The sequence below is a fragment of the Lissotriton helveticus genome, chromosome 5_1, assembly GCF_964261635.1.
Source record: "Lissotriton helveticus chromosome 5_1, aLisHel1.1, whole genome shotgun sequence".
NCBI lineage: Eukaryota > Metazoa > Chordata > Amphibia > Caudata > Salamandridae > Lissotriton > Lissotriton helveticus.
This window is the reverse complement of record NC_136065.1, coordinates 375,630,142-375,654,816: the sequence shown is the minus strand read 5'-3', so window position 1 is coordinate 375,654,816 and position 24,675 is coordinate 375,630,142. Positions and strand designations below refer to the sequence as shown.

The following is a 24,675-nucleotide window of genomic DNA, read 5'->3' as shown; positions in this document are numbered from 1 at the left end:
ACCGGATGGAGCTTGGTCATGGGATATTTTGCGTGGCAGCAAGGACAATATAGAAATGGCATCCATTCTATCACTGTCGAGGCGTGGTGGAGAGTTACGATGCATGCAGAGATGGGAGTAGGCCCCAACAGGCAAGGCCCAAGAGGGGCTGCAGTTGACCCAGACCTTGCTAGAGCGAAGAAATCCAGAGTCGGTCAGAGACGGAAAGTATGGGAGATGCGATTGAAGTATAATACTTCCTGGCAGAAGTAAACATGGGAACTGAAAAAAGCAGTGCAAAGGTGCCGACCTGGCCAAATGTCTGAACCCGATGGAAAGAAACAATGGAGTCGATGACCATGCGCATTACTGCCAAGAGGAGAAGTCCCAGTAACACGTGACTCGAAAGCATTCTTCTAACAAAAACAACTTGCACACATACTGGCCAAACACTAGATGGCAGGAGTATGCATAGCATGTGAATCAACAGCCACATATATATTGAACATATTGTTCTACTCCACCCAGTCACAGGTACATTGCTTGGAGGTCAAGGTGACTCTTAATTTCCATCTTGACCAGGTGCATTGACAGGAGCTGAACTAGTGTCAATGGTTGCTCCTCCTCAGTATGGGGAACACCAGGACCTCCTTTGTGATTTTCCCACAGTTGAATCAGTACTCCTTTCCATGTTAATGGAAAAATGGTTGGCAAAGGTACGCGCCATACACAACATAACTGCTTTCCCACATATCTAGAACCATGCATTTTGAAATGGTAACAGGAAACCAATGGCAATCGGAGTTCTGGGGCCTCATGAGGATAGGACGGACTTTAGAAATGCTAAAAAACAATGTGCATTTAGCATTTATTGCAGTGGTCAGTCTGAATTAATCATGGAAAGCAATATAGAATTACACATTAAGCAACACGTCATCTTGCGACACTGGCCGTTCCAACTATAGACCCATCTCTCTTTTACCATACCCAGCAAATTCTTGAAAACACATCAAATAACGTGTCACCGACCACCAGCTCCTCTACTCCATTCAGTTCGGATTCAGGCCGAATCACAGTACAGAAACAGCACACATCTTCGCCACACATGACATCTGTATGACACTTGATAGAGGAGACCTAGTAGTCCTCATTCTCCTAGACCCCTATGCAGCTTCTACACGGTCTCGCATCCCACCCTCAGTAGGCGCGTGCACGAAAATGGCCTCAAACGCCTTACTCCTCAGAAGCCCACAAACACATCTGCGGAGTGCATCAAGGTTCTTCACTCAGTTGCACCCTTTTCAACACATACATGAACCATCTGGCAATCGTCATCTACCCACACATTAACATCCTCTCCTACGACAACAAGAAACAAGTTCACCGCTACCCCAAAGTCGTTAACTGTATGGTGGCAGGCCGAACTCTGATCCAGAACCCACACCAGGAACATTGGACTAATAATCAACGACAAGCTGAACATGAATGCACAAGTCAACATTGTCAATGCATCCTGCTTCCACACACTGAACGTGCTGAGAAAGATCTTCAAATGGCTCCCAAGCAACACTATGAAAAACTGTCACTCACATCCTAGTCACCAGAAAGTTGGACTACAGGAAAACCCTCTACGCCGGTATCACTAAGCGACTCACTAGATTACAACCCATCCAGAACTCATAACCCATACTCACCCTCAATCTCCCACACTGAACTCACATCACACCATAACTCTGAGAACTCAATTGGCTTCCGATATACAAATCACTCAATTCAAACTCCTCACAAAAATGTTCAAGGAGAGGGGTTGGCCTAACGGCTAAGGCGCTCGACCTCGGACCTGGGGATCTGGGTTCGAGTCTCGGTAAAGACGCCAAAAACCTCCTGTGATTCTGGGCAAATCACTTAATCTCCCCGTGCCTAAAAAAAAAAAATGAAAGTGTGTCCTCATGTAACGTAACTGGTGCTATGTAAAGCGCTCTGATACCTGATTCGGTTCTAGTTCGCGCTATATAAAACTCTGCAAAAAAAAAAAAAAGGCGCCACACAGTTCAGGCCCCACCTATCTGAACAATCCCATCTCCTTCCAACAACCACCCAGACACCTCTGCTCGACTCCTACCCGCACCCATTCCATGCATACATAGAACCAAATCAGGAGACAGACTCCCACTCCACATCCTTCAGCTTCTTGCAGAATTCAGTGAGAGGGGGGGGGCAGGATTTGCAATTAGCAAAAAGAACAGATGAGGGACAGAAGGCTGAACAAATCAAACATTCACCCCAAGTCATAGATCAGGGTTAAATTAATCTTGTTTTGCTCACCACGCCACCCCAGTTTGGCCCCAGCCATATGCAAATCAGTCTTGACCCTGCTCCCCATGAGAACAGTCCAGTCCGAAATGCCAGGCCAGGTCCTCCCTGGACCAGAAACAAGCATTCTGGGACCAGTGTTGGGGTATCACCCCTCATCAGACAAGCTCGCTTGAATCTTGTTGAGCAATGAGAACAGTACTCATGCCTGGGCATACCATTCCCACTTAGGGCGACAAAAGCAAAAAGAATGGGGAGCAGGGTCAAGGCCAATTTGCATATGGCTGGGTCCAAACTGAAATGGCATGGGGAGCAGATCTCTCTACTGGTGTTCAACATTGTTCCGCATTCAGTCTATTAAGTGTTTTTTGCATTTGTCACCCGAGTTGGATGGGTATGCTCAGACGTGGAGCCCATGCAGACTACGCCACTGGAATCAAGCTAGCCTGCTCAGCCCCAGGATACCCTCATGGGTGATAGTGCACTTTACAAATGCACATAAGTAAACAGGCCGAACAAAGTCCCAAAAAATACGAATTATTGTGTAGCCCTAAAATACTATTTGTCAGATAACATTCAAGCCATCTCTTCAAATCCAAAGACTAACCCAAGAACGAAAGGCTCTTTCGTAAGAATAGTCGGATATGTGGTGCAAGTCAAAACTAGAGAGCTAAATGATTGAAAAATAGCTCTCCCACTGAAATAGCAGATTTTTTTTGTGATTTTTTTATTTTGAAAGTTTTATTTAGCGCAAACAAGATCTTTGCAGATAACAGAGCGCTTTACAAAGGCAGGTGGAAGGGTAGGGGAACAGGGGGCATAGTAAGGAGGTAGATCATCAAGTTCATGTACATAGCAAAAATATTACATATAGTACAGGTATGAGGTAGCATGGCATAGTTGGAGCTTAGGTCATCAAAACAATGTAAATACAGAAATAGAGAAAAATACAGATATGAGGGGGCAAGAATCTAAGCACTTTAGTCTAATACATGTCAAAACACACGTGCATAGGAATATATAGGCTATATAATAATATAATACTGGTAATACTGATCGACGCATTGTAAATCAAACGTAATTGTTCAAGTGTATTTAGCCATAAGGATATTTTTGACTTCTTTCTTAAAAAGAAGGGAGGAGGAGATGAGCCTGGTTTCAGGAGGAAGTGCGTTCCAGATCCTAGGCGCCATTCCTGAGAAGGAGCGTTTGTAAGTTTTTTCCTTCCGGAATCTTCTCGGTTTCAGCAGAAGATTGTTTGTACTTCTGGTAGTTCTGGACCCGCCGGAAATTGTAACTTATGAGTGAGGTAGCTGGGTGATTTCAGGTGTATAGCCTTGTGCGTCATGTAGGCAATTTTCAGCTGAATTCTGGCTTCAAGAGGCAGCCAGTTCAAGGATTTAAAGTCAGGGAAGATATGCGAATGTTTTTTTGATCCAGTGATGAGTCTTGCTGCCGCGTTTAGTGACGCTCTGAGGGGTGCAGTTGTAGTTAGGGGGAGGCCGCAGAGGGCCACGCTGCCGTAGTCTATGCGAGGGATGACTAGTGCTTGTACTGCGGTTTGGAAGTCTTTTGCTGGGAGGAAGGGTTTAAGTTTCCTCAAGGTATTTATTTGGAAGTTCGCCCCCTTAGTTGCCTTGCTGATATGCTGCTGCATGTTGAGGTTGGTGTCAAGTGTTATGCCTAAGGATTTTGCTGAGTCCACGATGGTCGGTTGGACATTGAGTGCTGTTAGGTGCTTAAGCCATGTTTGTGCGGAAGATATTTTCGTGGGAGGTGAGATTAGGAGGAACTCAGTCTTCATAGCATTGAGTTTGAGGTGGTTATCGGCCAGCCAAGATTGGGTGCTTCTGATCGTTGAATTCAGACCCAGGATGTCTTTGGGGGATTGTAACTTGAGATATAATTGAGTGTCATCGGCGTACATGTGAAAGTGTACATTGGATGCTTGTAGCAGGGTGGTGAGAGGTTCCATAACTAGATACCGGTACTGGGGAAGACATCAAGTTTTTGCTCTTGAATTTTTGAGACCGGTTGTGTAGAAAGGAGGTGAACCAACGAAGCACAGTCCCAGAGAAGCCCATTCTTGTCTTTAGGAGTTCAAGTAAGTTCTCATGTTTCACTGTGTCGAATGCTGAAGAGAGATCAAGAAGGATGAGGAGGCAGGTATTATTTTGATCTAAGATTTGGATGGCGTCGTCAATTATGTGAGTCATAGCTGCTTCAGTGCTGTGCCCTGCTCGGAAGCCTGATTGATGTGGGTTGAGGAGATCAAACTGTTCTATGTGCTTTGTCATTTGTAGTTGGACGCATTTTTCTAAAAGTTTGGCGAGAGTGGGAATGTTGGTAATCGGACGGTAATTGCTTAGATCAGTGGGGTCGGCTGTTTTCTTCAGTAAAGGTGTAACTTGTCCAACTTTGAGGGAGTCAGGGATAGTTCCTTGTTGTAGTGAGCTATTGATAATTTTAGTCCAGAGTGGGAGGAGCAAAGGGATGAAGTCTTTTACGGCGTTAGCAGGAAGAGGGTCAGTGAGGTGATTGGATGGTTTTAGGGTGCTGAGTATTCTGTCAATTTCTTCTTCAGAGTAGGTGTCAAAGGATGACCATGTCGCATTGTTTTTTAGTTTATTGGGTGTTATGCAGTTGGGTATTGAGTAAAGGCTTGCGTCATTGAGGAGGTCGCTCCTTATATTGTCAGTTTTTTTGTTAAAGAAAGCCGAGAAATCTTCACAGGAAGGAGTAGTGCTCATAATGTCGACAACTGGGGGTTGTTCCTTAGATTGAGATCGGATTAGCTCGAACAATTTACTTGGACGGTTTTTTGCTTGGTCTAGCTGGAGTCTGAAGAACTCCGACTTTGAGCGTTTTATTTTCCTGAAGTATGCATTTCTCTTTTTTTCAGTTGCATTGGAGCGGCCTCATTGATTATTGAGGCCATGGAGTTGAGATAGTGGTCAGTTAGGTACTGAACGTCAGTAACGTCGGTAGGGGGGAGTAGGAGATTGCAGCTGTTAGGGGGAAGAGAGTTTGGATTGAGTTTCCTCATGTCTCTTTTCCAAACTTTGGGCATGGAGTATTGCACCGGGATGCGTTTTACTTTTTCCTTGATAAGGAATGTGATAATATGGTGGTCTGACCAGTCACAAGGTTGGATTGAGTCCAGTTGAATGGTGTCTTCTTTGGAGATGACAAGGTCGAGGATAGAGCCTTTGTCATGTGTCGGGGTGGTGCAAATTTGAGTGAGGTCAGAAGCGTTAAGAACATTTTTGAGGCTATTAACTACTGCGTCACTGCAGTCATTCCAATGGAGATTGTAGTCACCAAGGTAAATTTGTGTGTTTTGCCGTCCTGCGTTGATTGACATTGTGTCCATGAGTTGTTGGGAGAAGACGAGGTTGTCCCCCGGGGGCTGGTACATGATGTGTAGTGAACACACAGGTTTGTTCTCACTGATGACATCAAGGCAGAAGTATTCACAGGAGGAAAGAGAAGGGGCGGTGACCTTATTAATAGAGAGGTTGCTCTTGTAAATGCAGGCGATTCCGCCACCTGTCTTGTTGGACCTGTCAAGTCTAGTGATGCAGTAGTTGGGGGGGGGGGGGGAGACGGTGGGGGGGGACAAGGATATCCATGATAGGATTGGAGGATTCAGTTAACCATGTTTCAGTTAGTATGGCCAGGTCAAGGTTCATAGACAAGATGAGGTCAGCGACCTCCGACGAGTGTTTTTGGGCCGATCTACAGTTGAGAAGTGTGCATTTGAGTCTGGGGGTGCAAGGGGAGGTGGAGGGGTCTATAGTGAGAGGGACTTTAGTGAGGTTGTTGGGAACAGAGCCTCTGTTGCTAAGCGTGGGGTGCCTGATAGGGTTGGAGAGAATCGTAGGAATGGACATGTGTGTGGTGGCTAAGCTGTTTTGGGTTGCCGGGACATATGTGCTGAGTAGGGTGTGTATGTCGCGGTCCGAGAGAGTCTTGATAGCGCGCTGGGGGCGGTTGCGAGAGGGGATAGAGGTCCAATGCAAGGAGCGAGTAGGATGTGTCTTGTTAGTGCGCTGAGGCCGGTTGGAGGTATTGCGAGAGGGGATAGAGGTCCCATGTAAGGGGTGACTAGGATGTGAGGGGGAGTTGTTGATTCGTTGAGAAGTGGTGGTGAGGGGGGGTGCTCGGTGTGCGTGAGGAGTAACTCTTTGAGCGTGTGGAGTTCTTCTTTCACTTGGAGGAGGGTGGTCATGATTGTGTCCAGCGTGCCGTTTGGTATGGGGTTAGAGTTATTGGAAGTGTAATCAATGACAGCGGGGGTGAGGCAATTGCGAGACGTGTTGAGACTGGTCGTTGCGGGGGTGCAAGTGTAGTAATGGGGCGTGAGAGTAGGGGGGGGGGGAGACGTTGAGGGAGGAGTGGGGACAGTGGGGACAGATGACTTACTAACTACTGGGCGGTCTTACAGGTCGATCTTTAGCTCATACCTTTGTATGGGATGAAACTGTCAAATTGTGTCTCTTGTCAGTGTTCAGGTCCAAAGAAGATTAGAAAAAGAATCCTTTAATGAACTGCTTAATAATCTACTTGTAAATACCCTAGATGAGAATGATTTTTATGATTAAATTACAACTTGGTGCATTCTAACAGATAGGTGTTTTAGTGTTATATACAAAAAGAAAGTTAAGAGTTTGCAAGTTTGAGTTTCTTGCATTTATAATCCTTGCTCACTTCACCCCATGAACAATCTGTTCACTTAAAGGCTGTATGACTTAATCATGCTTGATGACCTAGCAGCTGCCAATTTCCTGCATTCGTTCGGATGTCAATGTGGCTAAATTCAGGCTGGTGAAAAGAGGCATTAAGCCCAATGAAAGTAGCTGAATGCCAAGCCTTGCTATAATTATAGGTCATCAGTGCAGTATGAAAATTAAACTTCTACAGCCAGGTTGATACGTTAACATTTGAATTGTAAGGGGAGTATGGTGTCTGTTTCCTTCCTCCTCTAGATTAGTACTCTGGGCATACGAAGTATTTGTTGAGAAGTGAAAGCAAATAGATTAAACTAAGGATTTGAAAATCTTTGTGCACTTATTATCTGGGTACTGGTATCTCATTGAGAAATATCAGCATTTTGAGTGGAGTTGTCAAGAGATCGATCACTGCAAGAACCCATTTATAGAAAATAAAACATACTTGTTAACCTTGCAGGTTCAACTTGCGTATTCTTGGTTTGGTCCTGCTGAGATGCTCTATATCCCCTATGCTTTAGTTGTTAGGAGTCTCAACACAGTTGTGCATAGTTTTGTAGATCTTGTCCCACCTAGTTTTGACAGTCTCCTTACGTTGCCACATTGATTGTCTTGTGTTTAGACTACAAACTTATAGTTAACTGCTCCAGGTGAGCTTTCCAAGGATGCATCGGTGATGAGGGTGAAGTGCTGTTCTAACTTCTGTGTCACTGTCTTGTGATTGTACCCAAAGATGTAACCATCAGCAACGGAGCAATGTGAACGCAGTCGTTTTGGTGCCCTTTCATTGAGGTCCATTGTTGATCTAGTGCTTGGTCTCATTTGCATACGGTAGAAAGAACGAGGGTAATACAAGAAAAATTGTGGCAAAGGAAATTATTTCCCTTTATTGCCAGTCATGCTCCGGCCAAAATCAGATTTTGCATTGGAATTCAGAAGGAAAATCTTACTTACCTGCAACTATCTATTTGTAGCATATACTGTTGTAGCTTGTAGTGCTGCGTCACATTCTTTGCACACATCTGCCACCTAGTGCAAGGCCCATATGTTACGTGTTGATGTTCTTCTGAGTATAAGTTTCATGGTAACTCATGAGACCTCCCCAAAGCTCAAAATGCACTGAGACTCCACCTAAGACTGTTGTTTTGCCAAAAAAGGGTGAGTGAAAGTAAATGGAGTGAAGTAGACCGTAAATATAAACCAGTGCACTGGAAAAGAAGCCATTATGCATGTAATGTAGTACATCTGAAACATAACCTCTCAGTTGGGAACATGGGAGGGCACATTTGAATCTACAGCACTACAAGCTACAGATAATTACGGGTAAGTAACGTTCAGTTTGTAGCATGTGTTACTGTAGATCACATGCTTTGCACAGAATGAAAACAAGTGCCTGTTTGCCTGACTATCAGTGGGAAAGTGGATTATTATATGGTCATCATGTAATAATGTCACTATGTAGATATAAATGTCAGCAGCCCTACATGCCAAGAACAGATGCATACTGGTAAGTAGCATATTCCGTTCGAGGCATGTGGGCTGCTGAATTTATATCTGTGCATAGAATAAATAGCAGCATCCTCCTAAGCGGCGGTTGCCTTAGCCAGCTGCAGCAGTCTGAAAAAGAGTTCTGAGAACAGCCTGACCTACAGCAGCTTGCTGTTTGGAGTGTACATCAACGCAGTAGTGTTTGGTGAATGTGTGTATGGTGTTCCATGTGGCTGCTCTACATATGTCCTCTAGAGGAATGTTACCTAGGAAAGCCATGGATGCCCCTAACTTGCGTGTGGAATGTGCTTTTGGGGGAACTGTTAATGTGCGTTTAGCTTTTTGATAACAGATTTGTATGCACTTAACAATCCATCTGGCTATACCTGACTTGGAAATGGGGTTGCCTTTGTGTTGTGGAGAGAAGGCAACAAACAGTTGCTTAGTTTTCCTGAAATCCTTCGTCCTGTCTATGCAATACAGGAGAGCTTTTTTAACATCTAGCGTGTGCAGTGCTCTGTCTGCCACCGAGTCTGGATTTGGGAAGAAAACGGGCAGTTCTATGGTTTGGTTAATGTGGAACTGCGACACCACCGTAGGCATGAATTTCGGGTTGGTACGCAGCACCACCCGATTAGCATGAATTTGTATGAATGGCTCTTGAATAGTTAGGGCTTGAAGCTCACTAACTCTCCTTAGCGATGTGATTGCCACTAGAAAAGCCACTTTCCATGTTAGAAACTGTATCTCACAAGAGTGAAGAGGTTCAAAGGGTGGTCCCATTAGTCTGGTGAGAACTATGTTTAGATTCCAGACAGGTGAAGGAGGGTGTCTGGGAGGAATCACTCTTTTGAGCCCTTTCATAAAGGCTTTAATGGCGGGCACTTTAAAAAGAGAAAGATGCTGTCTGTTCTGAAGATAAGCTGCCATTGCGGCCAAATGTATCCTAATGGAACTATATGCCAGATTGCATCTGTATAGGTGCAACAAATAACAATGTTTTGCGTGGATGCATCTAGCGGATTTATGTCATTATGAGAACAGTAAATGACAAATCTCTTCCATTTGGCCGCATAGCATGCCCTGGTTGTAGGTCTTCTTGCCTCCTTGATGATGTTCATACAGTCAGGGGGCAGGTTGAGGTAGCCAAACTCTATGACCTCAGGAGCCATATTGCAAGGCTCAACTGTTGCGGATCTGGGTGCTGAATGTCTCCACGGTTCTGAGTGAGGAGACTGGGCTTGAGTCGCAGCCGTTGGTGAGGCACCACTGAAAGTTCTAGGAACGTGGTGAACCACGCTTGCCGTGCCCACGTTAGAGCAACTAGGATGAGCGTCATGGAGTGCTGCCGCAGTTTGCATGCCACTAGCGGTATGAGCGGTGCTGGAGGAAAAGCGTACGCAAATCTGCCTGACCAGTTCATCCATATCGCATTGCCCTGAGACATCGGGTGTGGGAACCTGGCGGCGAAGGTTTGGCATTTTGCATTTTCCTTTGTGGCGAATAGGTCTATCTCTGGATGACCCCACTGCTGGAAATATGGTTGGAGCACTGAGGGGTGTATCTCCCACTCGTGCATCTGGTGGCTGTGCCTGCTGAGCAGGTCCGCCATCTGGTTGTCTTTGCCTGGGAGATGTTCCGCCATGAGGAACATGTTCCTTTGAATGGCCCACTTCCACATGCTCTGGGCTAGATGAGAATTGTGGAGAGTGCGTGCCTCCCTGCATCTGGATGTAATACATGGCAGTCATGTTGTCCGTCCGGATCAGCACGACTTTGTTGCACAGATGCAGTCTGAAGGCCTTCATTGCCATGAGCTCCAATAGGTTGATATGCATATTTTGCTGCTGCGCTGTCCATAGTCCCTACACTGTATAATGGAGGATATGCGCTCCTCAACCCTGGAGAGATGCGTCCATTGTCAGCACTATCTGTGGTACAGGCTCTTGGAACGGTCGTCCCCTGCAAAGGTTTTGTGTGTTCCACCAATGCAGAGAGTTGTATGCACGGCCGGTCACCAACACTAGGTCTTTCAGATGTCCTTGAGCCTGGTTCCACTGTCGTGCTAAGCACTCCTGAAGCGGACGCATGTGTAGCCTTGCGTGAGGGACTATAAAGATGCAGGAGGCCATCATACCTATTAGCTGCATGAATACCTGCGTTGGGAGCGAGTGTTGGGGCCTGAATTTTTGAATGAGCAATTGCATGCTGTTGACTCTGGCAGAGTTTGGGTGCGCTGTCAGAGTGTTGATTGTCGCACCCAGGTACTGTTGTACATGTGCGGGTTGAAGGTGCGATTTTGGGTAATTTAGTGAAAATCCTAGACTGTGTAGGAGGTGAATTGTGCGGGACATGTGGCTGGCACATTGCTGGGCTGACTTTGCCTGACAAGCCAGTCGTCCAGATAAGGATAGACATGGATGTGTTGTCTCCGAAGAAGCGCCGCCACTGTCGATAAGCACTTGGTGAACACCCTGGGGGCAGTAGTGACCCCGAAAGGCAGGACCTTGAACTGGTAATTCTGGTTGTTTATGGTGAACCTGAGATATTTCCTGTGTCCTGGGTGAATGGGGATGTGGAAATATGAGTCTTTCAGGTCTAGGGTTGCTAGGAAGTCCCCCTGACTGAGCAATGGTAGAACTTGATGTAAAGTCAGCATGTGAAAATGTTCTGACAAGATGTACTGGTTTAGGGGTCTGAGGTCTAGAATGGGCCTGAGAGACCCGTCCTTTTTTGGGATTAAGAAGTACAGTGAGTACACCCCTGTACCCTGCTGATTTAAAGGCACGAGTTCTATGGCCCCTTTTTGCAGCATGCAGAGTACTTCTTGCTGCAATAAGTGAATGTGCTCTGCGGACATAGGACGGTGCTTTGGGGGTATGTTGGGTGGAGTGGAGGTTAGTTCTAGACAATAGCCGTATTGGATAAGGTCTCTCACCCACCTGTCTGTGGTTATGCCTTCCCAGACTGGCAGGAACTGCTGAAGTCTCCCGCCGACTGGTGTTATATGGTCGGGGGCAGTGACAAGACGTCACTGTTTATTGGTGGCGGAGGATCTGGTATTATTATTTCCGCGTCCTCTGCCTTTGGTGCTGTTCCCACGATAGCCACCCCTATTGTTTTTGTTATAGGTGGTCTGCGAGCCCCCTCTGTTGTATTGTGCTTGACCTCTGGAGGCTCCCCTGTTACCGGAGCGACGAAAGGGACCGCCCCATAACTGTTGTGACTGCAAAGCCCCCATGGATTTTGCTGTCTGTCTTTTAATTTTCTCAAGGGTGGTGTCTACATCAGGACCAAAGAGAAAGTTAGGGTTAACCGGCTGGTTGAGTAAAGTGGTTTGTATCTCCGGTTTAAAACCAGAGATGCGTAGCCAGGCATGCCTTCTAAGCATCACACTTGTGTTTATGGCTCTAGCTGCCGTGTCTGCTGCATCTAGCGCACACTTGGACGCATTTGAAATTAATTTTCCCTCCTGTATCAGCATTTCTGCTCCCTCCTTATAAGCCTCAGGCAGGTGTTGCAGTAGCTGCTCTAACGTGTCGTAGTGCACCCTATCATATCTGGCTAATAGGGCATGTGTATTGGAGATCCTTCAAATATTTGCTGCTTGAGCCGTTACTCGCTTGCCAGATGCTTCAAAGATTTTGGATTCTTTGTCCGGAGGGGGAGCATCACCACTGGTTTGAGAGTTTGCCCTTTTACGAGCATTAGCCACCACGAGGGAGTCCAACGGGAGCTGGCCTTTGAGGTACGTAGGGTCTACAGGCGCAGGCCGGTACTTCTTTTCAATCCTTATGGTTTACAACCCGTGCCCTTGTGGTCTCCTTGAAGATGTCAGTAGCATGTTTAAGGACACCCTTCAGCATAGGCAATGTTTTTACTGATCTTTCAGAAGTCAAGAAAGTATCAAACAAAAAGTCCTCCTCTACTGGGTCAGCATGCATGTCCACATCATGGTTTTTGGCTGCCCTTTCAATCAAAGCGTTAAACGCAGCAGTATCGTCAGTAGGCGAGGTTTTGCTGGTATAGGACTGGGTGTCAGGCGTGGTGTGTGGCTCACAAGGGTCAGTCCAGGTTTGCTGTTCATCCCGATCTGTGTCAGCAGGATAATTGAACTCCTCTTCATTGTATCCCTCCCCTATGTCCTCATAGGTGCGTGTGGGCGAATAGGAATAGTCTTGTTCATAGGACTCCACAGGCTCAGAAAGAACAGGTGAGGTTGCAGAGTCTCTTTTCCTTTTTAGAGGGATTTTGTATGACTCCAAAGGAGTTTCTGGAACTATTTTCCGTTTGTAAATGGTGAGTCTACCCGTATCCGAGTCGATGAACAGTTTTGACTGATTGTCGTAGGAGGGTGGTTGGAACATCACATCCTCTTCAGCGGACTAACTCCTGGAAACTGCCGACACTTTCTTGGTAGTGTCTGTGCCTTTTTGTGGCTCGAAGGTTTTTGGTCGAGCAGTCGGGGGCAGTCCATATTTAATAGGTTGTGTAAGCAGTGGAGACGAACCGACCTTTTTTTGAGGGTGTTGCCGTCTTCGATCCGACCAACTTTGTAGGATTACTGGGCTGCTTGCGGCCCTGCGTCGATTCGAGCTGTCGGTGCGCAGCAGGTACGCCTTTCTGCTTGGACGCGACGTGCTTTTTCGGGTCGGGTGCACTTTGACTCGAAGGCCTTGCTGGATATCGGCGTAGAGGCTGGAAGTTTTGGATCGACAGTCCTTCTAGCCTTGAGTCCTTTGCCAGTGTCGCCATCTTTGTGCGCGGACGTCGACAGCGTCAGCGTGACGTGCTTGACGGCAGAGACAGGTTTCGGCGTCCCGTGTTTCGGGTAGACGCCCCCTTGTGACCCGGAAGGGTTGATGACACTTTTAGATTGGGCTGGAGCGGACGAATGCGAGGCTGTCGATCCGAGGACAGTCTTCAGCAGTTTCTGTTTCGATACAGTTGCTGTTGGTTTCGGTTTTGCCGCTGAAAGTGGCCGATTGACCGATGGCTCTGTAGAAGTATTCTTAGCCGGGCCTGGACGCGGGGCTATAGAAAGCGGGTAAAGATCTTGGCTAAGGCCTTCCGGCGATGCCTCGACCTGAGCCTTAGAGAGTATAGTGTCAGTATTGGGCCCCGCGATTGCGGACGGGCCTTGCTCATCGCTTGAGTCGTCATTGACGGCTCCGATGGCTTCTGCGTCGTCTCCTACCTCGACGATGTCTTCCTCATGGACGTAGTCTTGCTGTTCGTCCACACTATAATGTGAGTCGTGCTCCGATGCAGGGTCCGACTGCTGTTCAGGATCCTCCTGATCGGCTCCCTCGATGTCGTCTGCCTCGAAGATATCTTCTGGGTCTGGCGCTGTCTGCTGGGCCGACTGTCGCGCGGCACGCCAAAGCGTTTTCTTCGACCGGAACTTGGAACAGGCCATACAGCTGGCCTCGTCGTGGTCCGGGGAGAGGCACTTATTGCACATCGATGTGAGGGTATTTGGAGTTGCAGACGGGGCATCTCTTGAACGGGCTCGGTTCCATCGTCGACGCTCGTCGGGGCCTAGAGGTCGAAAAGGCAATACGGCCTTCGAAGTCCTGTTAGAAGAACTGGATGAAGTACTGGGCACCGAACGAGAGACAATACCGACGCCCCTAAGGCCTTTTGGCCTCGCGAAAAGAGTTTTAAGTATATTCCGAACTTGAGTCACGAAAGTACATCCGAACCCAATGGCGGAAAAAAAACAATCTGAAGATGGAGAGGATGCCCATGCGCACTGTAGACCAAGGGAGGAGCCACCTATCTCGTGATACTTCGAAGACTCTTCCAGGACAACAATGTGCAATCATCCGGACCCAACACTAGGCGGCGATCTATGCACAGATATAAATTCAGCAGCCTACATGCCTCAAACACATATTTTGGCACTGTACGTTCATGGTTGTGGCAAAGAATCTGTAGAAAGGGCTCTCCCCATTGTTATAAGATGCCTAGTGCCAACTCTAGGTGTAACAGCCATTCATGACCTGTCAGATGACATTGGCTGAGTCTCTCTGCCCTGGCGTTCAAAGATCCCACCAGGTGGTCAATGACTAGGGAAATGCCCCGATGCTCCAGCCAGCTCCGCAGATGAAGTGCCTCCTGAAACACCATTCAGCCACCTGGAATAAGGGCAGACAGAACCCATTCCAACATAAGCATCTTGAATATGCCCTCCACACCATGTTCAGAGGACGGAGATCTAACTGGATGAAGGTCTCCATCCTTCGGTAAGAGGAAATAGCAGGAATAACAGTCAGTCCCTATTTCTAGGGCAGGAACCTTCTCTATGGCTTCCAAGATCAGAACAGCCCCCAATCTTTGTGGCAAAATGAACAGGTGCTTTGCTTAAAGACACTCTGGTGTGGAAGGGAGGTGTGACAGGTTTAAAAAGTATGATAGGGTATAGACTCATTGAACAATCTGAAGGACTCACCTGTCCAACGTTATCTTTTGCCACCTTGGGATGAAATATCTGAACCTGCCTCCTACATAGTGGAGAGAACTGGAAAAGTGCCAATGATCTGAAACATAGCCTCTTTTAAAGACTTCAATCTGTTGCAACATCGCTGATGGACAGAAACTCAGGGGGTATTCGGATCAGCTGCAGAACTGACTCCTCAGTAGGGGACTGAGAAAGCAACACCATTACGTCCTTCCAACTTCTCAGACAAAGTGGTGGGACTGGACGAATTCTATTTTAGCCTTCTTGTGCTTTTCGCTTCGACTTACCAAACGGTCAGGACAGCAATGAAGAAATGTTGTGAGAATGGCAAGAGATTTTGAATGGGCATTCCAATAGCACTGTCGCCCATAAGGATGGACCAGGAAAGCACAAGGGGACAAGACACGAACTGACATAAAATTGGTCACTGTGTCAAGATAGCCCTACTAACTGCCGAAAAAGACCAGCCATATTCCAGAGTACTGCCAATGACTTTTCTCTAAAACATTATAAAATGTACAACGGAGTGCACATACAAACAAATGCAAACTAAAGCTAATCTTGGTATTATTTTAAAGTTAAGCATTTATAAACGTTAACTTACACAGGAAGACATTAAAATAAATTCCCAGGGCTGAGTGGCTGTGCAGCAGCAATTTAAAACAATCTTGTGGGGCTAATTAGAGACATTTACACAAATCAATCTAAAAAGGAAAAGCTGATAACAATGATCCTTACCTGAGATGGGGTCATGCTGCGGGCAGCTAGGCCAATTGGTGATGATCCAGGAAACTGAGTGTGAGCCAGTTGAGCAGCCGAATGGTGATAACTCCTTATATCACTGTACACAGGCAGATAATCATGGAAAGAACTTGCGGATGGATGGATAAGTGGTACACCAGGGGGTACCACTACAGTCTGTGGTAAGGGCAGTCCAGGCAATTGATTACTGGGGGGAACGTTGAGCAATCTTGATTCACTGTGCGTAGAGTGGGCCATCTTTCCTTCTGAAGACTTGGCTATCTCCTTTCCAGGCTGTGGAGTCTTGCTGGCAGGTGGCGTTTTAACTGTGCCATCGGGAGTTCTCGTTTGGCGTACATCTGTGTGGTGATCACCAACAGCAGTCATGTGTGAGTGCATCATTAATCTCACATCCCTCTGTACACTATATGGATCAAGGCGCATTCCAGAAGTTGGAATGCGATATTCTGGCTGCATCACTAGCACCTCTGACTGCACAGATGCTGACCCCCGACAAACACTATGCCGGTAATGAACATCCTCATCTGGGGGATGCTGCGAAGACAAGGAAGATAGGATCTCTCTTATGGGAGCTGGCTGTGGGGTGCTAGACTGCTGAGGTCGAATGTCAATTTGGGATTGAACAGAAGCCCTAGGAGAATGCAGTGCATCTGAGCGAATACTATAAGGCATACCAGACAGTGGAGGAGTACTCATTCGAACATCGCCTTGAGAAAGATGGCTGTGCGGTGGCATAATAACCGTCTGCTCAGGGTGCATACTAGATATGTATTGTGGCACAGGGATTCCTTGGGCTAGTAGAACAGAGGGATTACTAGTTAATGCAGAAGAGGAGGTAACATTGGGATGACAAGACCGATTAAAGGGTGAAGGAGAATGACCTGTGGTGCGTGGTGAATGTGGCTCCTGTTTTACAACCCCGAGATGAGGCAGTGCCCTATCAGTAGGTGTGCTGGGTCCAGAATTCACATGATTAGACTCTGCATGCATTTTGCCAGGGAATGAAGAGTGATGTGGACTTAAACCCGGACTCAGGTTAGTTGGTTGAAGCACTTTGGTATCCACCTTTAAAGAAGATTGCTCAGTTATCTTTTTACTTGTTGCTATAGTCTGTGAATGTCCCATATGATTATGCATTAACACTGGAGCTGTGTTTACAGTTTGTGAAAGGAGTTTCAACGTTCCAGGTTGTGATGAGGGATTAGAACCTGAAAGGTGCAGAGAGTCCGGCTTTTCTAAAGTACAACGTTCTTGTTTCACAGATGAAATTACAGGAGGCGAATTATATGGTTGAGAACCTGGCATAAGTGAAGAATGACCAGGAATGTAGTCTGTGGTGGTTTGAGGACCTTTAGTTGCTAGTTGCGAAGAAGAGACTGATTCTTGTTTAACTTGTGACTTGGAAACAGACTGCTGAAACTCAATGTCAACTGCACTTGCAGGAGGGATTTGACTAATTTTCGCGCTGATTCTCTGTGGCCCCTCAGTTTTCTGCCCAGAGTAGCTCAATATTACAAAACCTTCTGATGTGCTCACTCTCAGACCAGGACTTGATCCAGCTTCCACTGATCTATCTTCAATGACTGACATTGCAGGTTTCATACAGGACCTATCATTTCCAGTTGACCTTTGCTTGTACTTTGGTGAAGGCATGGTAGGGACAGAAGATTGTGATTGAGAGGGTGTTTTGACCAAACTGATCCTGGGAGTGTCATCCAAATCTAGACTAGGTGGCATTCGGCTGATAACAGATGTCATTTTTGGAGCAATAATGGTAGTTACCTTGTCCTTTTCTGTGAAAACATTTGCATCAATTTCTGGTGGGATTTGAGCAGCTGTACTTTGGGGAATCTGTGAAATTGTACATTTCTCTTCAGAAACATCTTTCACCACTTCACAATGAAGATTGGGCATCTTCTCTTCCATTCGAGATGTAGAGACAGGCTCAGATATTGATGTGGTGACCACAGTTGTCGTGTTGCTAGTTGGAGAAACATACTCCAATAGAATCTTACGCAAAGTACTTGAGTTATTATCTATATCTGACGCTTTGGTATCAGGTGGCAATGCAGGTGGGGGAGTGGACCTTGCTCGAGAATCATCATGCCTAGACATCCAATCTGTGACCATTACTGGGCCAGAATGATGAACGAGTCCTACTGGAACTGCAGTTGGGAGTTTGGAAGATATTGTGGAAGGAACAGATGGAACACCACTGATGGTGGGTGGTGTTATGGGTGAACTTTCAAAATGCGTTTTTTGCTTTAAAATTGTCATGCTTTCCTCATTTTCTGGTGTTGGCTGATGTGGGAGGTCCCCAGGAGCAGCGGGTTCGGCAGGAGTTTTACTCTCGATCGGTGTGTCCTGAGAAATGTCCTCAGTTCCAGTAACCAAATCGGACTTTGAGGGAGGCTGTTCAACAGGCTCTAAGAGGGTATTATCACTGTTCTTTTTATCTTCTAACAAAGTTTCACTGATAATCTTCACTTCCTTCTTGATGGGTCGGCCTTTGACTATTTGCAGTTCAACAACATTATCAACTGCTTCCGCTTTTTTACTTGTGCTTCGTGTACGTCTTTGTCGACTTGATTTGGGACGACCTTTTTCTTTTCTTGGAACAGTTAAACCGGTTAAGCGGTCAGCCTCCTTTGAATTAATGGGAGGTTCAATTAGATTAGTTTCCGTTTCCTTTCTTTCTACAGCCTCTTTTGATGTAGAGGCAGGATCACAAACTATCCTGTCAGCACCAACTGATGTTTCAGAATTTAAAATGTTATTTACTGCATGGTCGGTCTCCGGCTCCATTACTTCCTGTGGCAACTGTACCACTACAGGCTCTACTCTGAGATCAGTTTCAGCATTGGGTGGATAGGTTGGAGGGGCAGGAAAGCTCTCTGCCTCTGCAGAAACATCACATATGATTGATCCAATTGCAGTTAAAAGCTCTGTTTCACTAGCCTGATGAGTAGGTTTGTCGCCTTCCTCCTCTGGACGCACCTCAGAAACTTCTGGTTCTGGTTCTTTATAAGACACCTCTGCTCCTGGAGCTTTATAAGCAGCAACCGATGGGTTCTCAGTAATCTTTTCAATATTTTCTACAGCCTGTTCAAGCTCTATCTGCTTTGCTAGTTGAGCTGCTTCAGGAGATGGTTTTGGCTCAGGAACCACTTCCTTTTCCGATGTTTCTGGAAAGGGTGTTTCAAGCTCCATTTTCATGAATGGAGGGGAGACACCATCTTCCTTCACAGGACTTTTGATTTTAACTGGAGATACTATCATAGACTCAGACTCGTCTTCACCAGTTCTTAAGGCACCTTTTACCTCATCCACATTGAGTCGTATTTCTACATTCCTGATGCGTACATTGGCCTGATCTATGGCATTCTTAATGTTTCTCGATCTTCCACCTTTGGACCGTACAAACTTTTCTGTGGATGTCTTTTTTTCTATTATTTCTAATGGATGATTTTCAGCTGCAGCTTGGTCTACGTCGTCTGCCTTTCTGCATTGTTTTGATTCACCATCGAGTGCTTCATTTTCAGATTTCAACTCCATACAACACTCTTTAGCAAGAGGTTCTGGAGTAGCTGGCTCATTTGCACTGGAGTCTAACGACACTTCAGGGGATATTTTCTGTTCATTTCTTCCCTTTTTCCCTTGTTGATTATGAATAATCTTTTGTGATCTTGGTGATCTCCAACCCTCCACAGGTTTGGGAACATCAAGAGTTTCTTTTGTTATTGTCTCTTCCACCTCCAGTTTAACCGGCTCTACTTTAAGAGGCGATGTCTCTTCCCCAATCTTGCAGCGTGACTTGCGTGGTCTTCCTCTCCGTGGTGTGGTGGGAATGATGGCAACAGTTTCTTGATGTTCTTTATCAATTTTCTTTCTAGTAGGCCTTGGAGTCTCTACTGGTTCTTTAACCAGTGGTGGGGAGTCAATTACTTTTGTAGCATACACAGATTTCACTTTCCTGCGTCTGGATCGACCAGCTGGCTCTACAATATCCACCTCTGGCACGGAGCATGGGGATTTTGAAGCATTCCTTGTAACTTTCTCTGGCTCTATTTTAAGCTCCATAAGTTTGTGAGTTTCACCACGTGGGGAGGTGGACCGGTTACGTTTTTCACGGTCAATTCTCTCACTCTTCCTTGTGGCAGGCTTTTCACTTACAGCAGGAACAGATGCTTGTACAGGAGTTTTTGAGCGCTTGTTTTTGTAGGACTTTCTGTCTTTTACAGGAGTTGGGGGTTCAACCTCAAGTTCGCGGTCGGAGCTCAGGGGTTGGATATCTGTAACTACCTCAATCATAGGGCTTATATTAGAATTTATATTTTCACAAGTGACAACTATATCTTCTTTAAGGTCATTTGGCTCCTCTGTTTTGGCTACAGGTGTAGCAGTTGGCATGATGCAAGATGCACTTTCAGGCTCCTCCTCTTCACAGATATCTTCTGCAAATGAAGACCCTGGTGTGAGTGGCTTAGCATCCAAGTATGTACGTTGTTCTACTACCATGGAGTCTTCAGTTAAAGGAGGGATTGGGATACTTTCTTTATTTTCCTCCATAACCAGTGGAATTTCCACCTGTTCTGGATGTGTAGTAAAAGACTGAATGTTAAGGTCAGGGATAGGTTTAATTTCTAGTTGAGAATGAGCAGATTCTGTTTCTTCTGGTGCATGATCTGGCAGCTTGTCTTTTGAGGAGTCAATCTCTGGTACAGGTGCAAGTTCAGCCAAAGTGTCTTTTGTTGCTGAAAATACATCCAACAACTTATCTTTTATTTGTGGAGCAAGTTCTACCAGTTTGTCTTTTGTGGGTGCTGCACGATCAGCCAGCTTGTCTTTCATTACTGTAGAAATCTCAGACAGTTTGTCTTTCGCTGGTATAACAATCAGTGGCATCTTGTCTTTTGTTGATGCCATATCAAGCATGTTTTCATTTAGTGTTTTCTCCGCTACTGAAAGTGCAGGCTCTTGTGGAGAGCGAATGCAAGGCACTGACTCGAATGATTCTCGTGGCTTCATTTCCATTTCTTTAGTGTCGGGTATTGGATCAGGTGTCTTTGGCTGGATAATCTCATACGGCTTTTCAAGCTCTTTTGGTCTTTGATCTTTCTCTTTTTCCTTTTGCTGCATTCGGGTAAGCTCAATGAACCTACTGTGAAACAAAACCACTGGTTCTTGCACAAAATCAGAAATACTATTTGCACCATCACTGGACATCTGTCTACTAAACAGTCTACTGGATTGGAAATCAAGCTCATCATCTTTCTTTTCCAGATGCTGCAAGCGCTTCGAGTCTTGCTCAAATATTGAACTATGTAAAAATCTTGAGGCAAACAATTCCGTCCTCTCATGCTCATCCTCCTTATTATCATCTTTCTTATCATCGAGTTTTCCTTCTGAGTCTGTTCGGATTTTTTTTTTCTTTACTGTATACCATGAAGGAAGACGTCTAGGAGCAGAGTCCACCTTCTCCTTGTCTTTGTTGTTTCTTAGGTTTGCAAATCTTTGGTCCCAATCAAGAAAAGACCAGTTTTCTTCTCTAGATGAAGAGAGAGATTTAGCTCGCTCAAGTAATGCTTTTGTATCGGGGGTGATTGTCTTGTCCAGAGCAAATGAGTAAAATTTACCACGCTCCGATGAGCTTGCCAGTTTATCTTCTCTATCACGCAACTTTTCATCTCCGTCACGAAGTAAGAAAGAAAACCTGCTGCTGTCTAACAGAGATGAGGCTTTAGGAGAATGAGTCTTATGATCACTGTCCTCATCAGAATCCGTAGGCACCTCTCCAGGTTCCAGATCATGCAGTGAACGTGATCTTTCCTTTTTCATGGCACTACTCTGGAATGTTGCATCACCCCTGCCAGGCTCCTGCTTCACTTGACAGTCCCATTTGTTTAATTCATCTTCACATGTTACAGACAGTTTGACTTTAGCTATATCAGATAGTTGTTCCTTCCTATTAAATTCATTTGGGTTGCATTTCAGAGCATTTTCCCTGCCACCAGAATATAAAGGACTTTTATCATCTATTTTAGGTGACTCTTTGGTGTCTCTGATTGGCATCAACCTTGGACAATCTAGATTATCTTCCTCCTCCTGAAACAAAATTGGTTTAAGGCCTGGAGAACATACAGTCCTTTCAGAATCTTTGTTCATCTGGCGAGAGCTCCTATAGTTCCTCTCTCTTTTGGTTAGATTTTCAAATTCTAAATGATCAGTTTTTCGCTTTTTACTAGGAGGTGAATCATCTGTGACATCCTGCGGAGGTTTACCAACTTCATGCACAAGACTACGCTTGTCAAAATCATCAACTTCTTTTGTTGCGCTGCCAAACCTTTCAGATTTTGCCATTTCAATTTCCATTTGCTGTTTAAGTCGGCGGCTTAGCTCCATTTGCTTACGATAACTTTGTGTATGATCGATGTCAATGCTTAACTTCTCCTCCGTTTCAGAAGAATGCGTTTTGTCGTAGCCTATTTTGTGGTCAGCCATCACTTCCAACAAGTCACAGTAGTTCCTTCTGCCATCCTCTTTAGACAAGTCTCTCTCTGTTCCTTGATCCTCCACTATCTGTGAATGCCTTTGATGTGGTTTTGATAAACTAATCTTTTTTACAAGAATTTCCTGCATTTCCAGTGGTGCCTCCACTGGCTCACCTAAACGAGCTTGCAGATCTGAGCTGGGACGCAAGGCAATACCCACAGAAATATTTGCAGATTCTTGCCCATCTTTAGGGCTAGTGACTGTAATTAATCTTTCAGATTTTATTTGCTTTAATTCCCTCCTAGGAAGCTCTTTCCTTGAAATCTTTCTGTCTAAGTCCACATCTCTTAACATTGTAACTTCTCTGGAGGAACCAGGCCCATCAAACTGCTTTTTCAAAATGAGCCGCGCATCTTCCTCTTCTTGAATACTCTTCTTTAGTTCAAGTTTTTGCCGGTCTTGTTTCATATTCGCATCTGCAAACCTCCTTTTGCGAGCCTCCAGTTTTTCCAAATCAACTGGATTAGTTACCTCTATAGACTGTTCTGTTTTTTGCTGTTTCTTGGCTTTCACCTTCCCTTCTTTATCAACAACTTCAACGTGGCTTGCAAGAATTTTCTCCTTTGAGGTTTTTGTACGAAGTGCTTCTGGTTTGCCTGGATCAGATTTAGGTTGTTCAATTCTAGATAGCTGGATTTTCTGCTCGAGGGGTGGAGACTTAACAGAATCCCTATCTAACTTCCCTCTCATTTTTTCAAAGCCTGAAGAGTCAACTTTTCCCTCCTTCTCTTTCACTCTAGTCAAAACTACACATGGTATTAAATCCAGACGATTTTTGGATGATCCTTCTTTGTCAACTTTCTCCTTCACCGACTGCTTACCGGTACTCTTTTTATCAGGACTTGAGTCTTGTTCATTTTCTTGGTCTGTTCCAGATGACTGCGAACTTGGAGAATTTAATTTCGTCTTTCGTTTCACTTTATCCGATTTGTCCTTTTCTAGTTTTTCTGGCTTCTCTTTCTTAACAGCTCTTTTTTCTTTTTCTGTCCTTTCAAGATCAAAAGGACGCTGTTCCTTTTCAGTTTTTTCATTTTTAACAAATCTTTCTGTTCTGACCTTGTCTGGTTTATCAAATCGAGGAGGAGAAAGAGAGCTGCAGCTTTCACTACGATCAGAGGAACGGCTGTATATTCTACGCTCTGGGTCACTTTGTAGCCTTGTATCGGACTGTGAAGGAGATGTTACAGGACTCTTTGGCCGCCTTGAGTGAGCTGGACTTTGGCTGCGCTCCAGTGGCCTTTTTTCATGGTCTCGGTCAGATTCAAATCGCTCCCGCTCTCTCTCCCGTTCACGCTGTCTGTAACTGTACTCCCTAATATCTTGCTCATAAGGATCTCTGTAATCACGCAACTCTCTTAGATCATCATAGTATCTAGAATCAAAGTACTCTGTTTGGTATGGATCCCAATCTGCATATAGTTCTCTACTACGTGCTGGGAATTCTCTTCGAGGTTCCTCAGGGTATGTGCCAGGAGTTCGCACAGAATCAAAATATGTGCGTTCTGCAGCAGTATACTCATGATATGAGCCTCTACGAGGTTCCTCTCCTCTGAAAAAAAAGGAAAGACGGAATTAGAGCACTGTTTTGCATAAAAGGCACAAAAACATTTCAATTCAATTCTGAAACAGCTAGGTTGTCGTTTGATGTGCCCTGTTTGTGTTAAATCTTGAATGGTTACGACTTGCATGGGGGAATGGATACAAATTGAAATACAACATGCAGCTCAATATTGTGGGCAACAGACAATAAGTGTTGCTTTTTTGTAGGATAAGAAAACAATTCAATGGGTTATGTTGCAAAAAAAATAAATGGGTTGTCCCAGAATCCCGCAATGCACTCCAATGTCAGCCTCACCTTAAGATCTAAATACCATTGTCCATGATCCTGGACTTATCAAAGATAAGCAAGATATTTGATAAAGATCCCATGATGAAGGAAATGCTTACTTCTTATACTAGTACTTCACCATTGATATTCTGACAGATAGCCACCAAAAGTGACATTAACATTGGACAATTTTACTAAGAGTATCACCGTTTAACCTTTTGAAACTGAAAAATATGGAAAGTGTAGCTGTAACAGTTTCCAGGTTTTATATACTGTGCCTTCCACTGACATGTTTCTAATATTTTATGGCGCACGCTGTTTTTCCATTGTGAGGTGTTTGAAATGACTACGAAAGTGCCTGTCAGAGCCCTTCTGAGTGGCTTGAAACTCAACCACAACGTGAGCTTGTGGGAAGCTGGCTCTTTATGTGATAAATCAATAATCTGATATACCGTGTAAAGAGTCCAGGGGGTTCCCTTATAAGTGGACAGAGGCTTGCTCTAGCAATCTCAAGGCACTCTATTAGAGATAGTGTGGTCGAGCAGCCTTAGACTTAACAG

The 24,675-nt window shown here is 45.3% G+C and overlaps 1 protein-coding gene across 6 annotated transcripts in view; it reads right to left on the bottom strand.

Moving 5' to 3' along the window:
- The window catches only part of SPEN (spen family transcriptional repressor), a 451,658-nt gene that overhangs the window by 111,193 nt on the left and 315,790 nt on the right, over positions 1 to 24,675 (bottom strand). For all 6 annotated transcript variants that reach the window (XM_078642529.1, XM_078642530.1, XM_078642531.1 and 3 more), the window contains one exon: positions 15,712 to 23,836. In XM_078642529.1, the coding sequence (XP_078498655.1) occupies positions 15,712 to 23,836 (8,125 nt within the window). The remainder of the gene's footprint in view (positions 1 to 15,711; positions 23,837 to 24,675) is intronic.